The 26,020-nt window shown below is 32.4% G+C and overlaps 1 protein-coding gene across 1 annotated transcript; it reads right to left on the reverse strand.

Moving 5' to 3' along the window:
- Positions 1-1,147: 1,147 nt before the first annotated feature.
- Positions 1,148-21,979, reverse strand: LOC142326922 (uncharacterized). Its single transcript, XM_075369652.1, has 4 exons — positions 21,864-21,979; positions 12,731-12,887; positions 11,644-11,703; positions 1,148-2,448 (listed from the first exon to the last, which is right to left on the reverse strand). Exons 1-4 carry the CDS (start codon positions 21,977-21,979, stop codon positions 1,210-1,212), a joined length of 1,572 nt encoding a protein of 523 aa, XP_075225767.1. The 3' UTR covers positions 1,148-1,209.
- Positions 21,980-26,020: the final 4,041 nt, after the last annotated feature.

The raw sequence follows: 26,020 nt of genomic DNA on the forward strand, positions 1-26,020 counted from the left end.
GTCAAAGTACTGTTCTGTGTTACATTAATATACTAAAGATTTGATTAAAATATTGAGAATCTTATTGCTGGTAATGAACTAGGAAATAAAAATAAATTTTGATAAAGAAAATTTGGCAATTTTCAAAAGGCCTTCTTTTTAGTATTTTTCTTCATAAAAAGAAACAGCTTAAGGATAAAAAGAAAAACATATAGATTACTAAGAAAAGTGTGGTAATTAAAAATATCTACTTCTACCTTAAGGGATCTTTGTGAAATGTTAAATTTTAATTCTTCTATGACTTCCAAAATAATTTGTAAAATTACAAAAGAAATCATTTATATGTTATTTGAAATGCAAAAAGATCATGAAACAATACTCAATTAGTACAAAATAAAGTTATCTAGAATTATTAGAAGCAAAATTTCCAGTAAAATTATTCCAACAAAACTAAAAAGGACTTTACTTCCATAACCACATCTTCATCAGATAAAACAGAATAATTCAGTAAATCCTTTTCTGAAATTCCAAAAATAATGCAGACCTGTAGTTAAAATACGATTAAATATTTAGATGGCATTAATGAAACTTATTCACTATCAAAAAAAAAAAAATTATAGACACTGTGGCCGTTTCTCTAAAAGTTTAATTAACAAACTTTCTAAATGCAGTTCGTAATTTTCCCAGTTGTTTTAAGATTTCTATTGCTGTTCTCCAACAAAAGATAGATCCAGCGCTTATATATTTTTTTTAAATTTCAGAACAATTTCTACTTTATTCATATTTTCTAAATCATTTAAAAAAATTGTAGAAAATTAATTTCTAAATGTTAGTGAAATATAGTGCCAACAATATTACTGCAAGTAAATTTGTTTAAGAAAAATGTTTATCCATTGATATAGCAGTTTTCTAATTTTTTTTAATATATTTAAATCAAAAGACATATTTTAATAAGTAACTTCTCTTTTATTACTTAATTTAGGAGGTTCATTTAATAATATTTATAATTACGACCAATAAAACAGAATAGTTATTATGTTCAATTATATGTAACTTTTTAAATTAAATATACTATTATTGTATATCAAATTTTTATTATTCTTAAACGATACATATAGAATATTTAATTTCTTAATAACAATTGAATTTTTTGTGACCAAGTGAACTTTTTTAAAAATTAGTCATTATCCATGTTAAATACTTCTGTATTTCAATCTATTATGGATTAATCTATTGTGCTGTACCTATGTTGCTATGAATTGAAAGCTTTTCTTCTGATGCATTGAAATATAAAGGATTGAGTTTAAATTTTGGTAGAGAATGTAGGAGTGAATCTTCATCATCAGAGAGAGTTGTAGATTCAAAAGTTGTAGTACTAAGTGAAGAAAGTGTTGATTCTAATGTTTCATCTTCAGCTGCAGAAATTATATTTGAAAGAACAGTAGTCTCTGTTGTATTAGTCGTAGTGAGTGAAAATAATTCTGAAGAGTATTGATCTGTGGTTACAGTTTCTGTTACTTCTGTTACCTGAACATCATTTTTCATCAGTATGTTATTTTCTGTTGTTTTATTTAAAAAGTCATCTTTATCTATTTCTTCATTATATGGATTGCTAGTAGTTGCTGAAATGTCAGGTATATCAAGATTACTTTTGGTTTCTTGGTATGGAAAATTTATTAAATCAAATCTATTAGGAATGTAATTTGTAATTGCTTGGTGATTTGTAAATGATTGGTTATTAGGTATAGTGACAGGTATAGTGTATGGAAGTGTTCTGTAAGTGGTTTCTATTTCATTCATTGTTACAGTTGTTGTTTCAGTAGTTTCTAAATCATCTTCAGTTTTTGGTGTTATTTCAGATCCATATATTTTACTCTGATCTCTATAGTATTTAATTAATTCCATTTCTGATGGTTCACTGAAATTCTCTTGATTTGGAGCAGTTTGATCATGAATATATTGGCTTTCAAGTTTCGCTAAAAAATTAGCATCTGTAAACCTTTGTGGAAAAATTTCATCATTACTTTCTTCAAAATTACTTCTTTTATTACCTGATTCCTTAATATGTGATAAAAATTCAGATGCTGTATCTGTATTTGTAAAGTAATGATCATTCATTTGATCAGTAACTTCAGTTTTAGATAATAATGCTCTTTTAACAGGCATTGGTGTGCTCTCTAGGTCTTCTTGTTCAATAATTTCTTTCATATTATTTTTATTATGTTGTACGATACTTTGTGAATGCAGGTCTTTGTGTATAAAAATACTTCCATCTTCTTCTCTAATAAAATTTTCCTCAAAAATGACTCCATCTACTGGTTTATCGCTATAGAATTCCGCTGTCCTTTTCACACGTTCCATATCTGTACAATTTACAGCATTATTGTTATGACAGCAAATATTGGTATTTGTAGTTTTACCTATTTTACTCCAGAAAGATGCAGCACAAAAGTTGTTATAAATGTAACTCTGAAAATTTCAAAGACTGTAATTAATATAATAAGTTTTAAATAACTGGTACTTAAATTAATATTCACCATGTTTTTACAAAAATGTGAGTTCACACACACGCACATTATCCAGTAATTTAGAAAATTCTTCATAAGTAAATAAAATCTAAACACTAACATCATTTGGAAAGAATAACAGTAGCAAATAAAATCTTTAATCATTAAATCAAAATATTATTGACCAAGTTTAATTTTCAAATAATATTATTTTGAAGATTGAAATTGTTATCGAAATAAAAAATATTTTAACAAAATTAGTTAATAATTTATACTGACGATTTAAAAATTAAGTTAAAAATTACAGTTTTACAAATAAATGCTAAAACAAACAAAAAAATCAAAATTATTGTATTTGCTCTTTATCCAGTTGTATTTCATGCACAAAACCATAAACTTAACCTTTCCTTGGTTACTGATATGGCAACTATGTCAATAAAAAAATAAAATATTTGAACCAAAAATACAAATTCTGAATGGCATGGATATATTGAAAAAAGATATTATACTTGAAAAAAGATAAGATTAAAGAAAATATAATGAAATCTGAAGGAAGTGAAGGTAAAGAGGTACCGGTACTAAAGATTAAAAACATAATCTACAGAAATGTTTATAATACAACAGAATTTTCAAAATATTTTTTTTTATAAGTCATAAAATTAGAAAGAATTTATGAATGAAAAAGAAATCAAAAACAGCTATTAAAAGAAAAGGCAGCTTTCATGCACAAAGGAAGTCTACTACTATTAGTTATTGATCCAAGGTGCATATAAAGTGGCTCTTAAATATATTTCCATAAAGTGTAATCTTTACAATAGAACAGATGATTGAGAAAGAAGGAATTTAAGCTAGAAACACATATAGCATAATGTGTTTGTCGATACTGAATGATTTTGAAAGATTTGTTGATTTTGAAAAATCATTTGACACCCTAGAGAAAGGAAATTATGGAGAATATTGGTTAAAAGGGGATTCCCTTTACATCTTGTTCGAGCCATCAAGAGCCTGTACAGAGCCATCACTAAGGTTATCAGCACAGGCGGACAAAAATTAGAACATGTCAAAAAAAATAAGGGCATGAGACAGGGCTATTGTATCTCTCTGACACTTTTTAACATTTATGTGGGCAATGTCATTCGCAGATGGTGGCAAGGTAACCCACCAGGTTGGTCTAGTGGTGAATGCATCTTCCCAAATCAGCTGATTTGGAAGTCAAGAGTTCCAGCATTCAAGTCCTAGTAAAAGCAGTCACTTTTATACAGATTTGAATACTAGATCTTGGATACCAGTGTACTTTGGTGGTTCGGTTTCAATTAACCACACATCTAAGGAACTGAACTCTAAAAGACTACGCTTCAGTTACATCATACATGTCATCCTCTGAAGTTAATACCTGAATAGTAATTCCCAAAGGCTAAACAGGAAAAAAAAGATGGTGGCAAGGTAGAGACTCAGATATAGACAGGGATACAACTCAGTCCTTATACAAGACTTAATGTCGTAGCTTATGCAGATGACGTCGCCATAACTGAAGAATCTGAGGACATGCTGCAAAGAGGAATGTTCAACTGCAAAGCATCTACAATGAATACAATTTGAAGAATTCTGCTGAGAAGACAGAGGTAATGGTCGTTTTATGGCAAATATCCAGTGAGATGTAAAAAACTGAGGTGAGTGGCGGCATCCTGGAATAACTATTGCACTTTAACTAGTTAGGATGTCAAATATCTTTCCTAGATAATAATGATTTGATGATTAAGCTGAATAGGTTTAGGAATATCTGTGGGACAATTTAGAGAGTGTTGAAACATAGGATGAGGAGAGACACTACATTAAAATTTTATAAAACGATGGCGATACAGTGGTGCTATACAGAAGTGAGACATGGATCCTTTTCAACAGAAAAAGAGATCAAGTAACAGCAGCTGAAATGAGGTTTCTAAGGACAATCAAGGGATGCATAGGAAATGACAGAATAAGAATTGAAGATATAAGAAACGAGCTTGGTATATTTAGACTGAAAGATAAAATGAAGGCAAAAAAGAGGAACTGGTGCAGTCATGTAGAACAGATGGAAAATGAACATTTGCCTCTTTTAGTCTGTGATTACAAATCTAGAGGCCACAGGTGTGCAGATCGCCCAAGGAGAAGATGGTTTCTGGAATAAGCAGATATGCCTAACCCATGAAGTAAGATTATAGACTGTCGGACCATCATTTGTACATACTGTACTGAGGTGTCTTCAAAAGTACGACCTCTTACGTAGCGTCCATTTGGGCACATAGGTTGGAAAGAAATCGAGCACGTATTCAAAATTTAAGGAGTGTCCAGCGCAGAGCCTTAATTGTATGCACTGGTGTTTTTAAAACAACCTCCTACGAGGCTTACCACTGTGTTGGGAAAGACTCTCCCAATCGATTTAGTGGTGAGAGTTTGGGCAGCCATGTGGAAATTGTGAAAAGGCAGGGAGGCTGAGGTATTTGGGATGTGGTTTCAAGCCAGGCCTGTACCGGAGTGAAATGGTGATCTCAATGCACCAGTTCTAAATTTCAAACAGTTGCCCATCTCCCACCTGTTGAGGAGGATTTACAGCCTTGCGATGGAAGCATGGCAGCAAGAATGGCATGCCACAACTAAGAGAAGGTCCTTAGATTTATACAGAATCTGTTTTGTGGCTCAGTAGCCGTTTGTGGCACAGACATTCGGTCTTATGCTTTAGGGCGACCAAATGGGGTGGTGGCGAGAGAAATGCCAAGCAAACCAACCCATGAAGTAAAGAAGAAGAAGTGTAGTCTTACAGTAATGAAACATAAATAATAATAAAATCAGGAAGGTAAAAGCGTTTCAAATATGTTGTTTAAAGAGATTGTGAAAATTAGGTATCTGATGAAGTACAAAATGTGGAGGTCTTCAACTGCATACTGCTATAGAGAAGAGAAATTTATGGCAAGACCTTGAAAGAAACAAATTAATCTGATGGCCATGTGTTAATAATTTATATTTAGTTGATTTGATAATGGATGGAGGAAAGGTAAAAACTGTAGTGGAAGACAAAGATTAGTCAAACAACTGAAAATGTATGATGTAAAAATGTATTATGTTGAGGTTAAAAATTCTCCAGTAAAAGAGAAGAAAATGAAGAATAGCATCAAACAAATGGCTGATGATTCAAAAGGAAAATAAATTGTACTTGTACACATTCCAACCACTCATTAATTACATACTAGTTTAATAATTATTTGTGAGTTCACCAAATATTGTGAAATAAATTAGTACTTTTTAAAATTAGTTAATAAGCTAGCTAGTTTTAAATCAGTTAGTCTCAGATCAGTTTCTAACAAAGTTCTAATATTTAAAAAAATTATTTTATTTATACCATCTTTTATTTAAAAAATGTGAGACTGAAGTGCATTTTATTGCAAAAAAAATGAAAGTTTTTATAGAGTTAAAATTATTGTATTTAAGTATGAGTATGAACTGGGGGGGGTGAGCTGGTTGGTCTTCATTCCTACTGTTGGAAAGACTATGTAAAAACAGTTAATTGTACACCAGTAGCTAGCTTTCTCTGAAAGTCCCATAAAATATGCCTATGTTATTGAGTACAGTCCTTCTCAAGCCTCCAGATGTATTTTTTCAAAGGTAAAACTAGAACATCCTGATAGAATAAAAATTAATTTATGGATAAAGATCAGGAAAAAGTGTAAAAAACTATATGGCAAACATATGATATTGACAAAAGCCTTATCATGAGATAATGTGGAAAAGGCATTTACAAACAAGTAAAGGTATGATGCCCTTCAAAATAGAAACTAACAAAAGGAAAAAGGCATCTTTGTATAAAGATTAGCTAACCCATTGCAATGGTAGCAAGCTATAAAGAAGATTCTTTTCATACACTGGAATGCAAGCTGAAAATCGATGAACTGGAGAAAGAAACTGCAGCAAAAGATATAAAAATAATATTCATTATCCAAGACTAAAAAAGAATAACTAATATTTATGACCTCCAAATGTTCAATTGTAAATTTACATATGTTTATTATATACTTTGTATATAATATATCAAGATGAAATTAGAGGATGAGGCTTGGTTATTTTTATCCATGAATCACTATATGTCACAGACCGTAAAATGGAAGACCATAAATTGGAGTTTATGCTCCTGAAAATAAGGATCAATAACGATAATCACTATCAACATATATAGAATCACTAAGTTACATAGAAGGACTGATGAATCAGTGTGCTAAGCAACTCAACATGCTGAAAGTTGTTGCTAACAAACAATGGAGAACTGACACTTTAACACTAAAATTGTTTTATACTCTATACATAAGATCCAAGATGACGTATGATTGTAGTGTGAAGCTACCGCTGCAATGCATAAAAATAAACAGAAGCTAATACAATCAGCAGCATTAAGATTGTGTTTGCCTGCCCTCAAACCAAACCCATCATGGTCATGGAGATTGAACTAGGAGTGGAGCTGGTAGACCTATTCATGAGTTAGACAAATTTGAAACAAAATCTGTGTATCCAAATCTTGCCAAGGACTAACCCACTGGCAGAATTGACAATTACAGAAGTAATGCAATCCTTTACCAACAGAGAGAAAACAATGGTGCTGAACAAATCCCTATTTGCTATTCAGAACCATCATGAAAGCTAGTGGAAGTATAGGCAATGCTGGAACTCCCTACAAAAATGAATAAGTCTGAATCAGTAGAGACTCTAAAGCAAGAAACTTACTATGACAGGTTTGTGAAAATCTACACTGCCCAAGTTAAATCCAGTGCTGGATATTATATGGAAAACACAGGTGAACATTATTATATCCCTGGAAACTCAACCTTTTGCATGAATGCTTGCACTCCTGAACTCCTGGCCATCAGCACAGCCCTGACAGGATGCCTGATGTTGAATGCTGTGAATTATGCATCTTTTCAGACTCTAAATTAGCCAGAAAATCTTTTTAGAAAGTGGATTGTGGGGTTTACTCTTTCTGAATACAGAGATTAAGTCCACTTCGACACAAATAAAAGAGAAAGAATCAAGAATCAGAGAAAGAATCAACCCACTGAAAGAATCAAGAATCTTTCAGTGGGTACCTGCACACTTGGGGCATTAGATAACAAGTGGGCTGATAAAATTGCAGAAGCTGTGGCAAGCATGGGATCAGTCCACTTTCTCACTCACTCCCTGATCAGATACAGGAGGACAGCCACCAGTGTACTCAGAGCGACTTGGATAGAAAGGTGGAAAACAGGAGACACAGGTCAACATCATATGACAACCTACTGATCTGGCATTATATTGAAATGTGTCAAGAGCAACTGCTACATTTTTGGCTAGAGCTCGCATTGATCACATTGTTATTGGACAGTATCCCTTCCAATTCCACTTCAAGGATTCCTCGGGTTGCAAGGGCTGCAGCGAGGATGAAACGCTGGAGTACATTATGTTTAGGTATACTGCAGCTAACAGTGGGTAAGGACCTCTTAGAGATCACATTACAGGGGAGAGACCTTAATAACAATTCTGATATATAATGAACTGTGAGCACTCATTACTACAGCATAACTATGGACATCCAACCATTGGCATTGCCTGAAGCTGTATGCTTGCTCAAAGAAGCAAGCAGTGAATGAGCATGAATTTGAACATTGCTAGATTAAATAATTTCTCATTTTATTATCCTACTCTTTTAGTTGAATATGTTGAAGTAATCTGTTTCTGTACTGTTTCTTTTCTTAAATTAAATCTAGAAGTGTACATTTTGAAAAAAACTAAATTTCTATGATTTCATTTCAAGGACTTGTTTGAAAAACTGAGTCTAGTTAATTTCTTAGAATGCGATAACTCAGTCAATACAAATTTACAAATATAACAAAAGATTATACTTATTTATTATATGGTTTCAATAACTACTGAGATAATTTTCAAAAAATAATACTACTTTTTTGCAAAGGCTGTAATATCTACTGATTGTATTGATTCTAAAAGGTTTTCTCAGAGTATTGGTGATCAGACTAGTGAATCAGTTAGTAAGGATTATTCCTTACTAACATTGCATACTTACATCCTTACTAACATTCCTTAGCATAGCCATTGGTTTGTATTAATGTTTCACTTTAATCCATACAATAATATATAAATTCAGAATTATCATAAAAATAATTGATGCTCTTTTAACCAAAACTAAAGTAGAAAAATTGTAGAAAAGATATCAAAACTGTTAGTTGCTCTATTTAAGAAAGTTTGTTCTTATTGGTTTAGTTGCAAATAAAAAATGGCAAGCAGTGAAACATTATTTTAATTAACAAAAATTAATTATGTGTTAATATATAAATAATAATTTTAAAAGAAAATGTTGCACAATATTAATAAAAACCCTGTGAATTAAAGAAAATGATAGAGGCTTTCTCTTCTGAGATTGCCTCAAAATAATCAACTTATCTATGATAAAATTTTTCTAATCTGCAGTAGGGATGTGGCTAAACAGTATGTAATTCAATTAGATACTTCCGTGTACTGTAGAATTCTGATAATGAATTCTCCTTAAGAAAACCTGAACTCATTCTCAGGTAACATTTTACTATCAGAAGGTAAAGAAACTTTATTTGAGTTAGCTAACACAAAAAACAATTTAAAGTAGATGCTGCTCTATTTTGTGTAAAGATACCAGCATCTCCTGAGGAATTAAGCACCCATTGCTTAATACCATAAGCACCCACTGTTTGGAATACTTCTTTAGATAGGTTAATTTGTCTTGCTTCTTCATCCATCTGTGGATAAAACATTTTTCCACCAGCCCCTTTGTTTTATATTTTTTCTTCATCAAGGTGTTCAGTAACTTTGGCTGCCAGATCCATATTAAGAATATTAAGATTACTACATCCTTAGTATTTGTTTGGTTTAGTGACCAAATCAATGAAATTTTTCTGGCATTCAATTTTCTATCTAGTACCTGTTTAAAAACCCAAACTGAGCTTTGATAATTATTAGATAAGGCTGTTTACAAACATGTACATAAAAATGAAATTTCATTTCCAAGAATAAGGAAAATTAAGTATATTTGGATGAGTGTTGATCATTTAGGACAAGTTCAAAAAAAACATTTCTAACATCACATGCAATATAATAATAATTAGTCGTTTTTAAACAAATGAATTTCACTAACAAGAATATTAGACCATTGAAATCATAAACATAAAATCAAAAGTGTAATTTATATGATTATGATTATTATATTGAAAGAAAGTTTATGATTCATCTTTCCAGGATTTTAGCAATTTATCTTAACATTCATTTTTCTACCTAGTCTGCTTAAATTAATTATAAGATCTTATCATCGATTAAAAAGAAATCAGAAACTTATTCAATTAATTTTAGATGTACCTGCTCGTAAATTTGAGAGACAAAACGTTTTTTTTCCTCAGTAAATATGTTGTATTCCATGGCGTCTGATACAACTTGTTTACTAAATCAAGTTTTAGTTTTCAAGCTTGGTGCTGAGTTTTAATTTCTGAATCAGTCTAGAGCTATTGATAGTTTATCTTCATAACTTTTGACAGTATGAGGTTCTAATGCAAAAATGTGAGTATTAAGATAAATAAAGTGTGAGGTTCCTTAAATAAAATAGTATTTTGCTATATGGAAACAAAGAACCATACATTTCAAAATGGTTTAAATTATGTTTAATTTTGGCAAAAATTACAATATCACAATCATTTATTCTATATTAAGTCTTTTGATTTTATACATCTGTAATATATATATATATACACACGAATATATAACTTGATATTCAGTACAAAGACTGATTTTATGCTGATGAGAATTCTGTTGTCACGGCTGAAATATTGGATATTTGGATACTGTGATTAATGAAATTCATTTCACAGTTAATGAGCTATGTTTGAATAAAATGGTTTTAAGCTCAATCGTGATGAGACAGAGCGTTTCCTTTCTTAGATTACTGAAATTCATTTCACAGTTAATGAGCTATGTTTGAATAAAATGGTTTTAAGCTCAATCGTTATGAGACAGAGTGTTTCCTTTCTTAGAGCATTTGCTTTATATAGTGATGCTAAGGGAATTCTTCAATGGATTCTAACAACAATATATGATTTTGTAATCACTAAGTTAGAAGAATTTTATGAATAATTTAACATTAATCCTTTTTAAAGCTTGTTTCCTAATAAGGACAATTTATAATATTATTGAATATACTTTTATAGTTTTACTTCTCTGATCTACATTAAGTCTTTAGATTTTGAAATGATGAGATATGAAATAAAATTAAAATTTCAAAAAAGTATTATAAGATTGATATAATTTGAATGAAACTGGCACTTTACTTAAAAAATAAAATATAAAATTAGAGATACTGATGTAATTATTACACACTTTAAGAAGAAGATAATATTAGACTTGTAAATTTGTATAACATTCTTATATTAATTCTTGTCTGTATTTTTTTGAAAAATAAAGATCCTTAATGAAATTAAAACACACAATCTTCAGAATAGGAAAGTATGAGAATTTTTAAGTGAAATTAACATAATCGTCTAATTAATTCAAAATATTATTCAGTACATGATTTCCCAATGCAATTAAAAAAAAACTAATTTCCCTACATTACTGTTTAATGCATTGTATTGTCCAATTGCTTTTGTTGTAATTACAATTTTTAATAATGACTGATATTATACAGCCTTACACACATGTGCATACCTATTTTATTTTTATGTTATTTAAAGCTTTTGTGTATGTGTGTTAATCCGTTCATATGTGTATATGATTTTTATTACTAATAATACTGTTAATTCAATTTAGATTGTGTTAATAAATTTTGAATTCTGAGTGACTGTTTTGAATAAAGAATATATTAAAATAAGATTCAACATAGTAATAATACTTAAACTGCAAAAACCCATAATTTTAGTTTACATTAAATCTTGGAGAATACTTTTGAATTTACAATTAGTGTGTCAGTCAGTACACCATGATTATTATTACTCATGAATATACCTTACTTTAAATTTAACAACCAAAAAATCAGCTCAATCTTTAACAATTTATAATGGAGCAAAGATTGTTTTTTTTTTATAGAAAAGACTGAAAAAGCAGAGTTATGTATAAATGTATAGATTACCTCTTTAGTCCATGTATAATGTCCCTTTTTCTTACATAGTACATCTATCAGTTTTGAAGTCTGAAAAAGAAATTATAAACTATGAGAAAAAATAAAAAATCAACAATACTTTTTTCCTAAATATTTGCAAACAGCATTTCCATTGACTATGATAAGAATTGGTTAGAAGACAGTATTTAATTTGACAACTAAATTAAAATAAAAGATACATATTTATCTAGATATGTTCAAAAGTTCTCAAAAAATTAATACTATTTAAAATAAATTTTAAAAAATTATCAGGTCATAGCCAGAAATCTTTTCAGAAGCAATCAGTAATAAATTATAAAACATGTGGAACAAACATAAATCACCATTAATTACAGCTGGGTTTTGGTATTTCTGACATCTTTAACTAACTGTAACTAAACTCACTTTTATTTTTATGAATTGAAGAATTTTGTGGTATTTAAAACATTGTTTTGATATTCAAACTTTAGCAAATGTGAAATCATTTACAAAAACAAATTTTCTGTATTACAATAGAAAAAAAACCAGTTAAATTTCAAGCAGTATAAAAGAAACTGGTTAATAAGTATTTGTATTAAGAATTAATACAATCTCCGAGATAGTTTATTATAAACAAAAACTTAGAATTAAGTATTTTGTAATGATAAACCAAGCCATATTTTCAATTATTTCTGTTTTGCACTTGTGCCCACTGTGACTGATTTATACCCAATGATAATAGGTGGTATTTGAGGTAGAAAGAATTGTAGTGAAAACAGCAGCAGCACCCATCATTGAAGATGGCTATTAAAAAAAAAACTGAAATCATGATGAAAACTGTTTTTAAAATGATTTGTTTAAAAAATTCTGTTTGTCGTTAAAAAACTGATTATATACATAAATTTTATTACTACTATCATGGACAAAAAAAAAATAAATGATGATTATTATAAGACTTGTTTTATAAATTATACTCTATAAACCTAAACTGAAATATTTTAAAAGATATAATAATATATAATCTTTTAGTAATAAGAGTTAAAGAAGTAATTATGACAATTAACAAAGAATGTGTAAATCAAACAATTTTACCAATTACCTCATTTTTACACCTATTTAGACATTTTTCTTCACCAGCTGGATTACACTGAATGAATAATTCTGTACGGAAATCAGCCATTGGACGTGATCTTACTTCAAGAATGTCAGAGACATCAATTCCACAGTAACATGAACCAAAATCAATTACAAAAGTCCTGAAATATAAAAATTAATAATTAAAACATTAATTTATGTTCCAGGAAGATAATAAACTGTGTCTTAATGGTTCCTGAACAAGTTTAAAAGCAGAATCTTGGAAAATAATGGATGTGAAGTAGAATAAAATGCCAGCAACCAGTGTCACAATTAATTACAGTCTTGTGCAAATTAATGTGAACAAGAGAGATAATTTTTAGTTAGTTATGTTGTACCACTGATTACAGATGTAGTACAGTTGTTAGCTCCATTTCAAGTATTGCCTGAAAAATTCTTGTTTATGAGAGTTTAAGTGTACTGCTTACATTTGGTTTCTTCTAGTGTAAGTGACCTTGCGATCAAGAAATTAAAGAAATATGTAAAAAACTTATAGATTCAATGCTTAAATGAATTGAAATGGTTATTAAAGAGCAAGGAGGACATATTAAATACTAAAAAATACTGTAGTAAACATTGTAGATTCTTTATACATAACAAATTTGATTATTTTTGAAAATGTTCTCTTGTTCACATTATTCTACACAAGAATTAACTTCTTCAACAGAACACCAAGATTGAACAGTGCCATATGTAGTTTCTCTTGGCATGGATGCTCTGCTAATGTGTGTTATTGAATAGTGTAGTAAATAGTAAATAAAATTGAATAGTAGTAAATTGGATAGTGATTTCGGCAGTAAAAAAAATAAAAATATATATATACTGTATATAAATACTTACAAAGATTTTGTTTATAGTATGAGGTGTGTGAGAAAAGTAATGAGATTGGTAACACTGCGAGCGATCTGGCAATGCTGTGTCTACCAGTCTATGCTAGACCAGTTTGTTCATCCCTTCCACATGCTCAGTATGAGTTTCAACTCTGTTCAGCCAACACATAATTTTTGACAGCGCCATCAGTGAAGTTGTGTTTTTGTTGTGTGTTACGAAAATGGAGCATCAGAATTTAGAGCAACATTGTGCAATCAAGTTTTGTGTTAAACTTGGGGAATCCGCGAGTGTGACCTTTGAAAAGTTGAAACAGGCCTATGGGGAACATTGCTTATCAAGAGCACAAGTTTTCCGCTGGCACAAATCATTTTTGGAAGGCCAGGGACACATTGAAGATCAACCTCACTCAAGACCTTGAACTTCAAAATCTGACGAAAACGTTGGGCGTGTGAGGGTTCTTGTGAGATCAGAACATTGTTTAACAATAAGGATGATGAGTGAACAGTTAAATTTAAACACTTTCACCGTACATCAAATTTTGATAGACCATTTGGACATGCAAAAGGTTTGTGCGAAATTGGTGCCGAAAAACCTCACAATGGAACAGAAGGACAATCAAAAAAACTTGTGCGTTGATCTTCTTGAGAGGCTTGACAATGACCAAGAATTCTTCAATCGTGTGATCACAGGTGATGAATCCTGGATATTTGAGTACAATCCTGAAACAAAGCGGCAAAGCGAAGAGTGGCACACTCTGTCATCTCCTCGACCGAAAAAATGTTGAATGAGCAAATCAAAGATCAAAACCATACCGTTTTTTGCTTTTTTGACAGTAGGGGTATCATCGTACATAAAAAATTTGTTCCTCCAGAACAAACTGTCAACCAAGTGTTTTACAAAGGTGTCCTTGAAAGGCTCAGGAAAAAAGTGATTCATGTGCGTGAGAGCAGACATTGCAGACAAGTGGATGCTTCATCATGGCAATGCCCCGTGTCACACGGCCATTTCCATCACGGAATTTTTGACATAAAATGCATTCCTACAGTTCCTCAACCCCCCTATTCACCTGATTTGAGTCCTTTTGACTTTTCCTTTTCCCGAAATTGAAATATGTCTTAAAAGAACATCATTTTTGAACTCTGGAGAACATTCAAAAGACGGTGACCAACCAATTAAAAGCCCTACCAGTTGAAGCCTTCCAGCACTGCTACCAGGAGTGGGAACAATGACTCCGCTGGTGTATAGCTGCCCAAGGGAACTACTTTAAAGGGGATAATATTGTTATTTGAAAAAAATAAAAACTTTGTTAAGTAAAAAGTTAGTCTCTACTTTTCTCACACACCTCGTATGTTCTAGAAAAGTGATTGAAGTTTGGAATGAAGTGACTGGATATAGAGTTGTTTTTCTGTGAACCTCCTACTAAATTATTCTGCGATTGTACAAAAAACTGAGTATACTGTGAAGTGTATCATGCGAAAAATGAATGTAAGTTCATTTTAAATACAATACTTGAAATAAAAAGACACGTTATATTAAAGCAGAAGACAGCCTACAAGGATTAGTCTTATTTCTAGAAATTCCAAAAACATTCATAACGGCTGCCCTTGAAATACTTTCAGGTTTAACTCATAATGAGAGTATTTTAGTGAAACAAAGGTGGTAATTTATAGAGTATTTATAGAGTTATTCTGGACTGGAGGAGGATAATCTTAATTATTGTCTTTCCTATAGAATTATGTTGTAATATCGCATAACTGTATACTTTAGATGAAATTTGGTGAAAAGGTACAAAGTTGTTCATTATTCCCTTTAATCTTTCCATTTCTTTTTGTTTCTTTCCTTTTGGAATTTTCAGTCATTTATTTTGAGAATGAAGTAACTGGTGTACATGTATAAAAAGTTGTTTGGTATTTTAAGTACTTGACTCTTACATTAACTGACAAATTAAAGACAGGATTCATGGTGAGTTACTCAAACTAATTCAGTTTTAACATCAGAAAATAATATTACTTGCCAAAATACAATATTTGCAACACTTAGATGGGCTTAGTTATGTCTTATTAGGGATGTGTGAAAAAACACAGACATCAGGAAGCACTTAAAATATTTGATTCAGGCTAATTTAATTTTCTGCTGAATTGAGAGTGCTGCATTTTATTATTGGATCTTTCATGCATAATAATATACAAGGTTACATTATTTATCTTTTTTCTTTGAGATTTTAGGAGCATTAACTGCTGTGGTCATTTGCCCCTTTCTATATAAAAAAGAAAATATTTCTTTCACATCTGAATAAGAATGCTAGCGACATAGTCAGAAGGCTAGCCTTGTCAAAAACAGATCATCTAAAAAAGATTTGCCAAAGGATATTAAAACTCTAAATATACAAAAGATGAAAAGGGTGTAAAGGGCCCTTGCCACTTAAAAACTAACATATTAAAACACTTCAAAGCATGTAAAAAACATTACAACGCACAAACAGTTTCTAATGAAATCTTTTCACTATGTATCAGAACTAAATTAAGACATTAAATCCTTATAATTAAGTCAAACACACATAAGAACTATCTTCTTCTTAAAACCTATTGCCTAGGTTTACCCTTAGCCCATCCTTTCTTCTTTTTTCCACCTTCGAGGCCTTGATGTTGAACTCCAGAGTGTCAACACAGTAAAATCACAGAGGATCTCCTACTGCTCCCATCAGATGATTCCGACTCCGATTGTGCAGTCAGCAGTGCATCTAAATCAAGACTCAATGCACTCCTCGTTAATGCATGTGAGATGGCTTAAATGCTCGCCCTCTCCTTTAAAGGCCTTTGTGCCTAATGAGGCTCCATTGTTGGATATTCAAAGTCCTCTTACCTTACAGCTTAATTTCTGCCTTGATAGATGTTTTAATGGGCATTTATGGGTAATTTTGAATGTACAACTTTTGATTTGAGTTTCTTCTGTTTCAATCTCATTTTCTTTCTTTTTTCTACTGGTTGAAAACTCATTGTTAGGTTGCAAACAATATTTTTCTTTGGAAGCTTCTCCTTTCTTTGTTGTCAGTTTAGGACTACTTTTCCTGAATGGTCAACTATTCAAATTGTCATTGATGATATGTTAGACCATCTTAGCCAATGGTGGTGGCAATTTTGAGAGCATATTCCCTGATTTAAGAGAAGCTGCAGGAGTGGCCTTGCAACTTGTACTTCTGACACAATCTTTGGCGTTCTGTCAAACACAATTTTCCTGTGTCAAAGTAGTTGACTTTCTGTACTGTCTTGATCTCTTGTACAGCTACTTCTTGTTTGTAAATAGGGTAATTCCAGATCACAGAGTGGTGCCCGTAACAGTTGACAAAGAAAAGAAGATCCCTACATGACAGATCAGGATGTAATGGTTCACCATATATATATATATATATATGTATATATAGAGTGAGAGAGAGAGATTTGTACACTTCAACAAGAAGTTTTACAAACTCCTGCTTATGATAACACCCTTTGAAGCATTGAGGGCACTATGAGAAGCTCAATGTCCAAGATTCTGATCTTCTTGGCTAGCCATAACTATTGAACGTTGTTGACAGCTTCTACAAATAGTCCCAGAACAGTTTTTCTAGTCTCTTTAACCGGTCCTCCAGCAGCTTCCATGATGCCACAAGCTATCACAAAAGGGTTAATCTTCGAGAAATCACTGTCTTTCCTCTTGATAACTAAATGTTTTGGTATTGATCTGCAATTCTTTGATCAAAACTCAGTAGTTTCCTTCTTTTCCAGATCTTTGCACTCTTCCTTATCACTGAACTCTACACTCTTCCTCCTCTTCGCTTGCAAAGATAGAGGCTCTCCAAGATGTGGGTTTTTACATAGACTATGAAAGTAGAAAATTCCATTACAGCTATGTTCAGTCAGTCAACATGTTGCACGGTGTGGGCGGAAAAATGGTTGGGCATGTCCAGGTTCATTGATCCTGCCTGGATTCCCCAATCAGCCACCTCCTAGAGTTTAACCCAGCCGGGGAGTCAGGTACTACCTGACCCATGATACCAATATCCCAGGGCTTGTATACAGTAGCTGCAAGGGCTTCGATACCCTTACCCATGGGACAATCCCTACCAAGGGCCGAAGTGACTGACTTACATTGAGTGGCACAAGACAAAGTCAGCAAAACAAGCTCATAGCAGCCCACCCTCAAGCTGGCTTCACAACCACGAAGAGGGATGGGCAGTCTCTGTCTGCACTCTGCCCAGCATCAGCAAGAACAGATCACAATCAAACCTTCCATTACCGCTGCAAGCAGCACAAACACAACCAACTTGGACCACCAATCCCATACTCCACAGGTAGTTCCTGAGCAAAACCATTGCCCCGTTGGCCAACATAAATGAAAGTACCAGAGTACCATGTCTTTGCCTGCCCTAAACATGTGCATACATGTTATTGCATGAACATGGGGTTGGAAATTATCTGAGGCATTATTATTATTAACAGCTTTGTTGAGCATTTAAGGAGGGCTGCTGACAAAGCCTCAAGGACCATAGTCGCTCTTAGCCGACTCATGGCGAATGTTGGCAGACGAAAGGCCAGCAGACGATGACTGTTGGCGTCCATGGCGCATTACATCCTTTTACACAGGACAAAAGTGTGAGCCCAGGCGTTATAATTTGAGAGAACTCAGAAGTGGCTCTTGCAGGTGCAACGCACCGCTACCTTGCGAGGAACGGACACGCACGTTCATCGCCTGTCAAGACATCTGGGCCGCAATACCAGAGAACGTTAGACCACAAAGCTTAACCCTCAGGTCAGTCCGTGAACAGAACAGCGGCACGGAGGTGGAATACTACATGACCCATTTTTAACAGGTCACGGGTACTTCTGTGCTTATCTCCATTCTCCATGATATATTAGTTTGTTTGGTATTTCTCCCACCACCACGATTTCTTTCCAACCTAAGCACCCAAACGAACGCCACGTAAGAGGTCATACTTTCAAAGACACCTCGGATGTACCGAGGTACACGGGCCGTCATTTGTACATGGTGTACATGTACAAATGACGGCCCGACAATCCGTAATCCTTTCAAGCAATCCTCCTAAGCTTGTGCATCACAGAGATGGCATCCGCCGCTACTTGCCTAACATGGTTGCTAAACATTAACTTCTCATCAAACAAAACACCTAGGTACTTATGAATTCGAACTCTGCTGAGATTACACAGCCTTTATACTTAATACGAGGGTTACGACTACATGATAATTTGTCTGCACCCTTCAGAAGCATAAAATTCGTCTTAGGCACAGAAATCCTTAATTTTGAACGTCCATCCAGCCCTCTGTGGTTGACAAAGCCGCCTGCGCTCTGTCTTCTAACTGCGGTCGTGAGTTAGCACGAACTACCAGGAGACAGTCATCGGTGAAAGCCTGGGCTGTGACCCCTTCTGGGAATGTTAGTCCCAAAAATCCATCTAACACCAGGTTCCACAGCAAGGGACTGAGAACGTAGTCCTGCGGGCTTCCCCTGGTGATGGACTTTTCCACAATTAGATATCCTTAAACAGAGCCGTGCAATCAGATAAGTAATCATGTACTACGGCCTGCAGGGCTACGAAAACATTGCGGCATTCCAACTCATAAAGGACAGAACTCCAACACAAGGAAGGAAATGCCGCCACTATGTCAATAAAGATTGCCAAAAAATATTTACAGTCGGCGCTTTCCACCTCGGCAAGAGCATTTAATCTTCAGTGCCAACCCCTTTCATAAAGCCACACTGGCCTCGATTTAGAAATGAGTTCATATCGATGCTTTCCCAGAGCCGTTCCACAACCATCCTTTCAAACAACTTGCCGATTACCGGCAAGAGGCTGATGGGTTGATAACTGTTGTCCTCACTCGGATCCTTTCCTGAATTTAAGAGCACCCTCACCAAAGCAACCTTCTAACAAGTCGGAAAGCAACCTCAGTTTAGACACCCCGAGAACGATCTGCCAAGCGGCTCTCTTATGACTGGCAGTAGATGATAGAAAATATCCGGGTCAAGTTTGTCACTCCCCAATGCCTTTTTCAGTGCCATTTGAGAAAGTATTAGTTCCATATCTACGAGTTCCACAGCCTGTATACCAAGGAATGGTGTCTCACCCGCCCTAACGCCAACTTCTGCTTCATCCTCCACAGCATCTGGAAACAGCGTATCCAGGAACGCCTAGTAAGCTGCCACAGATGTTAAACTGTGGTCACAACCACCAAACCCGCATCAAACACTGGACAGCACATGCAATGGCTTTGGCCGGTAACATGACTTCACGAGCTGCCAGGGATTGCGCTGCAACTCACGCATGGAGTCTTGAGTTTGGCTTCCTTGATGGCCTGAATGTACTCATTACGGGTGCACCGGTAGATCCGCGCTCATATCATCAACAATAATCCCCGTTAGTGGGCGACGCTGGTATCTTCTCCTAGCGGACCTAACTCTTGCGCGCAGTACGCTAAATTCAGAGGACCACCACTTTTTCCCGGGTTCCCGCCTGTGTTTAACAGACGGCTCTCCGGAAGCAGCAGTCATGACGGCTCCAGGCACTCTCTGATCAGCAAACTGGCCATTACCTAAGGGTCCGTCCATTGGCCGGGGTCGCCGTAGAACCCTATCGCAGCCAGTCTTTTTGGCCCCGCCAAATTTTTCACCCATCAATTCCCCCTCCTCCCAGTGCCACTCCAACCCCTGTAAGGAGCCGCACATTCACGCTGCAGCCTGCATTCTCCATGCCATTGGGAAAGCACATTCCCCAACTACCTTTATTGCCCGGTGTACACGACAACGCCGAGAATACCTTTTTTCAAGTGTGCTAGGTAGGCGGAAGAACGAGGGACACTAGAGGCGCATCTCAAAGCACTGAGCCCTCACAATGTGGGTGTGATGCTGTTCCTGGATATAAACAACTGGGAGTGTGGCCTGATTCATTGTAGGCATTCTCAGGGCCAAGACGGGGTGACCTGGAAGTTCTGAGCCTAGGAGCAAACTAGATGGCAACCTTCTCAGGTTAAGATAGGAAAACTCAACCCAAAGTAATGAGTAAAAGGTTCCAGGCTGAGTCCTGGTAGAAAGGGGGTGGTTTTAGACAGTAGTCTGCTGATGGTACTTTAATAAGACTACCAGTGGAAGCTCGGCACACCATGCATAAATGCATTTCTACCTTCCTCTCAAAAAAAAAAATGATTATTATTATGCTGGTGAGGAAGAAAACTTGGGTGTGGAGATAATGAAAATCATGAAACATTCATGATTGGTCCTGAAATTGAATGTAGAGTTGGCACAACTTTAATCAGAACTATAGTAAAAAAGTATAATCTGAAAAAAACAAAAAATATTGAAAAACCCAACAATAAAGGTGTACATATATATATATATATATATATATATATATATGTGTGTGTGTGTGTGTGGAGAAATTTCTCTAATCTGGTAAAAGTTTTTGTATTTCTCTACTAGTACTGAACACATAAAGATTTTATAAAGTTAGTTTTTCTAATATCTTGGTTTCTGATAGTTCAGAAATCATTTGAAAATTATAAGACTGCAGAAAAGATTATATAGATAGATTATGTTAATAGTTAAATAAAATTCCTAGTAATTCATTCCTTAAATATGAGAGCACAAAAGAACTTGATCATTGGGATCTCTAGGTGTAAAATCTGTGTACATTTAGTAAGATTCTGCACCTGTTAACGAATGCAGAAATCAGATTAAATGCTTTCAAAAATAAGATATGCTTAAAAAGTTTTTAAGATAAGGTACTTGGGCAGATAGCCACTCATTTTTCTTAATCTAATCAATGTACTTAACGCATAAATTTTGAAACTATATGAAATCAAGTACCAACAGAACTAAAAAAAATTCAGAACAATCAACATAAATTGTCCATGAAATTTGGATTAATTAGAATAAATTCTTCTTCCCACTAACAGAAGATCATTTACTATTGCTGCCTGTTTGTATCTAATGCTGTTATAATTAGATAATAAACTGGATTTTCATAGGTATAATAAACTGAGCTGATATGTACTGTTACAACTTGTACACATCAACTACTTAAATAATCTTCCTAACAAAATTTGGCTAATAGTTCTGAGCAAGAGGTCTGATAGCTTATCTACATATCATATCTTTTTTTTTGGAAAAAGCAAAAATAAGTTATTCTTTCATACCTTGCATCATTTTCTGAAATTACTAGCTTTTGAAAATAAAAGTATTTAATAATAATGGTAAAATTAATTATAATACTTACTTATATGCATAATCATCATAATCATAATAATCATCTGTAAAGGTAGGTTTTGTTTGAACAAATATTGTTGTCCAAGCAATTAAAACAACAACAATGATAAATTTTAATACTGTCATCTTTAATCACTACTCAGAAAAGTGGTTGATAAAACTACAACAAAATTAATCACAAAACATTAATTAAATTTGATGAACACATAATAAACAAATATATGATACTGGTTTATGAAAAAAAAGAATAAGTATTCTGTACAGTTTTTAATTTAAAATGTTAATTTTATTCTACAAACAATATTAACAGAATTCTAATTTTTTACATGTACCTCTTAATATGTTAATTTAATTAATGTTCTTTTAAGTGTATTAGAAAAGAAATCTAGATGTTTTACTCATACATTTCAGAGAAAAGGACTACCATCTTAACACTATTTGACAATATAATTTTTACAAAAAACCCAGTACTTAATAAACAAACATGTTTTATACCACCTATAAGTAAGTCAAAAGTTTATTTTTATAAAAATTGATCCTATGATTTTTGTCGAAGCACTGTATACTAAAAACCACAGTTACCCACCATAAAGTTGAATAATTTCACTGTAAGGTACAGACTTGATTGCAGATTGCAATGAAGGATATTTTACAGCATGTTTGCATTTTTTAGAAATTTCAGACACATTTGTTACAAAAATAACAATTGGTTGCATGATTCTTTGGTTCATGCCAAACCATAGGTAGATCAAATGGCAAAACCATATACTTTTCAGCCATCCTCTTAAATATACAGAACAATTAGTGCATACTATATATGGAGCCCACGTCTTATCCTGACCACCAATTTTACACTGAAAGTACAAATGATATGCTTTTTAATTAAAGGTGTAATGTCTCTTCTATTTGATTTTACGGTAAACTCACATATACATAACAATAGGCATCCACATCATTTACACAATTTTGAGGCATTATGACACTGAAACTTAAGACAGCAATAAGACTGAACAAAATTAATTCGTTCCTAAATCCAGTGCTTAATACAAACAATACAGCTGTGTTTTCAGCTACATGTTTTGACCTGGACAGACATGATTAGTCTTATCCATGAAGGCTCACTCTTCAGTATTAGATATGATGTCATAATATGTGACTATGATATGATTTAATTCTTTGTCTAGTATTGTTTATTTATAGCTTACAGATTATGTTAACAAAGTTAAACAATAAAAAATGAGCTAAAAAATACAATGTAGGAAGCAAAATAACTAACTATACGTTGAAAAATGAAAAAAAAATCCTTTAATTGAAAATTAAACATTTTTCAAAAATGGTGGGTGATGAAAGATTCTGAGTTCATATTCATTTTCAGCAACAAAAAACAGATTAAAATCATGTATCACATGTTAGAAAACAAAAATTATGTTTATCAGTGTTATTTATTTTTTTCTGGAGGAAATAAAAACTGGTTTCTTAATCTAGTGACTCACTTGGAAGAATTGTTGCTATACCTTTGTTATTTACAAATGAATTTAAATAAAAAAGAGTATCATTTTTTTGTCATAAAATACTTAAGATTATTTTATGAAACATAACATTAAATAAACCAGCGATTGCAAAGATACTAACAATTAAAAAATTTACATGGCTGCCACTTTGAAATGGATTACGAGATCAGGTTCATTATTTTTATACAAGTAAATCTCTTGGTACCATAACAGTTCACAAAATTTCAGCTTGATACAATTAACCATCACGAGAAACACATTTTTGTGTTAAAAATACAAAATAACGGATAGCTGGTAAACTAAGCATTTCCAGACTTATGTTGATATATTTCTTTATTTCGATATGGGAGACCATCCCTTGAATTCTTGAAACAGTTTTTATAAATACCCTTATATTCAGTTTTGCTGGATATGATGCTCTGAGCTGCAAAGTGATCTTGCGATTTACCATAAGACACTTGATTGAAATTTTGAATATTTTTTGTATTCTCTTGTACCTATTTTATTCTGTGTAAATGTATTTTTGTTTTGTATGAACTTTTCATGTGTTGCCTACTAACCTTTGGGACTTATATGTGCAACAAAATAATAAAAATAGATGAATAATTAGATTTAGAAAAAAAAAAACGTTAGATGTGTAGAAATATTTTAAAATGTTTTTGTAGAAATAAATAAATACAAAATAATATAATTAATGAATATGTATTAAAACGAGGTTCAAACAAATTGCACATGTACAGAACATAGTAATTGTATTACAATAATTATACAATAATAAAATAAGTCAAATTATTTAAATTTTCTCTTGTTCTTATCAATACAATTTTCTGTCAGATTCAATTTAAAACTGAATTATTTTTAGAGCATTATAATTTTTTAAATGATATAGTATTATGTATTATAAATTCTTCATAATACATTTAACATATTTTTTAAAACTATATTATTCTGTAGTATCTGGTAAAGTAATGAATATATAAAAGTGCTTCAACAAGAAATACAAAGCAACAGTCAGTGTTATAAAGGTAAATTTTTAATTTATTTATTAATTTTTTTCTGCTTCAACCAATTTTAATAAAGCAATTGAAATATAATGCACTATATATTGACATTCTACATACATAACTTTCAAGTTAAAAATATTGCAACGATAACTTGCATCTGAGCTGCAACAAGAATAGCACCATTGTCACTGATAGAGACTATAATTCTACTTAAACGTATTCTGATGTAAATAACAAAAAATTAAAAAACTTTTTTGCAGTTCTGCACAACAATAGTAACTTTTCTTTTCTGATGCCTCAAATATTTCCCAATCAGAAACACAGTGATTTTCAAAGTATAACACATTACATAATTCAATTACCAAATAAACCGTTCACACAAGCATCAAGTTTCAACTCACTCACCACTGTGACTCCCTGCATAAGCTTGTATGAAAAATGCACCACTACACAATCAACATAACCTCAATTTGAGGTTAAGATTTGAGATTAATTCGGTATCAAAATTAAATTGGCTGTAACTCAAGAACGACTCAACCAATCATCATCAAATTTTCATATGCACAGCGTCATATATACTACTACAGCGTGTCTAAATTTCAATGAAATTTATGTAGTAGTTTTGGAGTTTTTCAAGCCACAAAATTTTATATATACATATATAGGTTTATGTAAATATATATATATGCCTTATAAATACATATATAAGGACATATGTATTTATGTGAATGCTACTCCTCATCTCAAAACATAAAGAAAGTTCATTTCCACCCACTCTAATCCTGCCATCAACCGAAAGTAATACTGTACTTTATTATTATTCAGGTATTTTTATTTATCAAAAGTAAATAGTTTTCTTTTTTTAACTAAATTTTTTTTTATTTGTTTACATACATTGTGTTGATGAAATTTAATAAAATCAGGAAATTTTGGTAATCATATTTCTACAAATAATCTTCAAGTTTTGTATTAAGTTAACATATTCAATTTCTTTTTTCTTTTTTTTACCCATGAAAAATTTACAATGACAAATCACAAGATCTATCTACTGGGAATCTCTCAAAAGATTTGCAAAGAAATGAAATTTTTGTTCAGAGAATAAAGATTTTTTAAAAATGTTAATTTATAAATATTTTTGTTGTGTGAATAAACAAATAATAGATGTTAATTAATGAATACTATATAAAAAGAAAAAATGTATAAATTACTTACAAAAATATGTGATTGCCAACTTTTTTAGGAGGTAACTAAAACAGTAATGAACAGATTGTTGTCAGAAAATTGTTAATTTCAATCCATAGGTAGTTACCATATAAGTAAGAAATTAAAATGAATTCGACTGCATAAATGTAGGAGGAGGGTAATAGATAGCATCCCCTCTACTTTATATTAGGTGAAACAAGTAAAATGATTAATAAGTATCATTTGTGCAACAAGTAATTAAATTCCATTAAAATAATTTGATCTCTATGTATTATACGATATGGACTAGAAATATATTTGTTAAATCAATAATGTTATATTTTTTTACATTATGCATTAGTATTTTTACTGAAAACAGATATTCTAACTAAATGTGTATCTCAAATTAAAAAAAATAATTTGTATGTATAATTTTATGGTTTTATTATCTTTTCAATAAACTATAAATT

The sequence above is a fragment of the Lycorma delicatula genome, chromosome 6 (genome assembly GCF_047948215.1).
Source record: "Lycorma delicatula isolate Av1 chromosome 6, ASM4794821v1, whole genome shotgun sequence".
In the NCBI taxonomy this organism is placed as follows: Eukaryota; Metazoa; Arthropoda; class Insecta; order Hemiptera; family Fulgoridae; genus Lycorma; species Lycorma delicatula.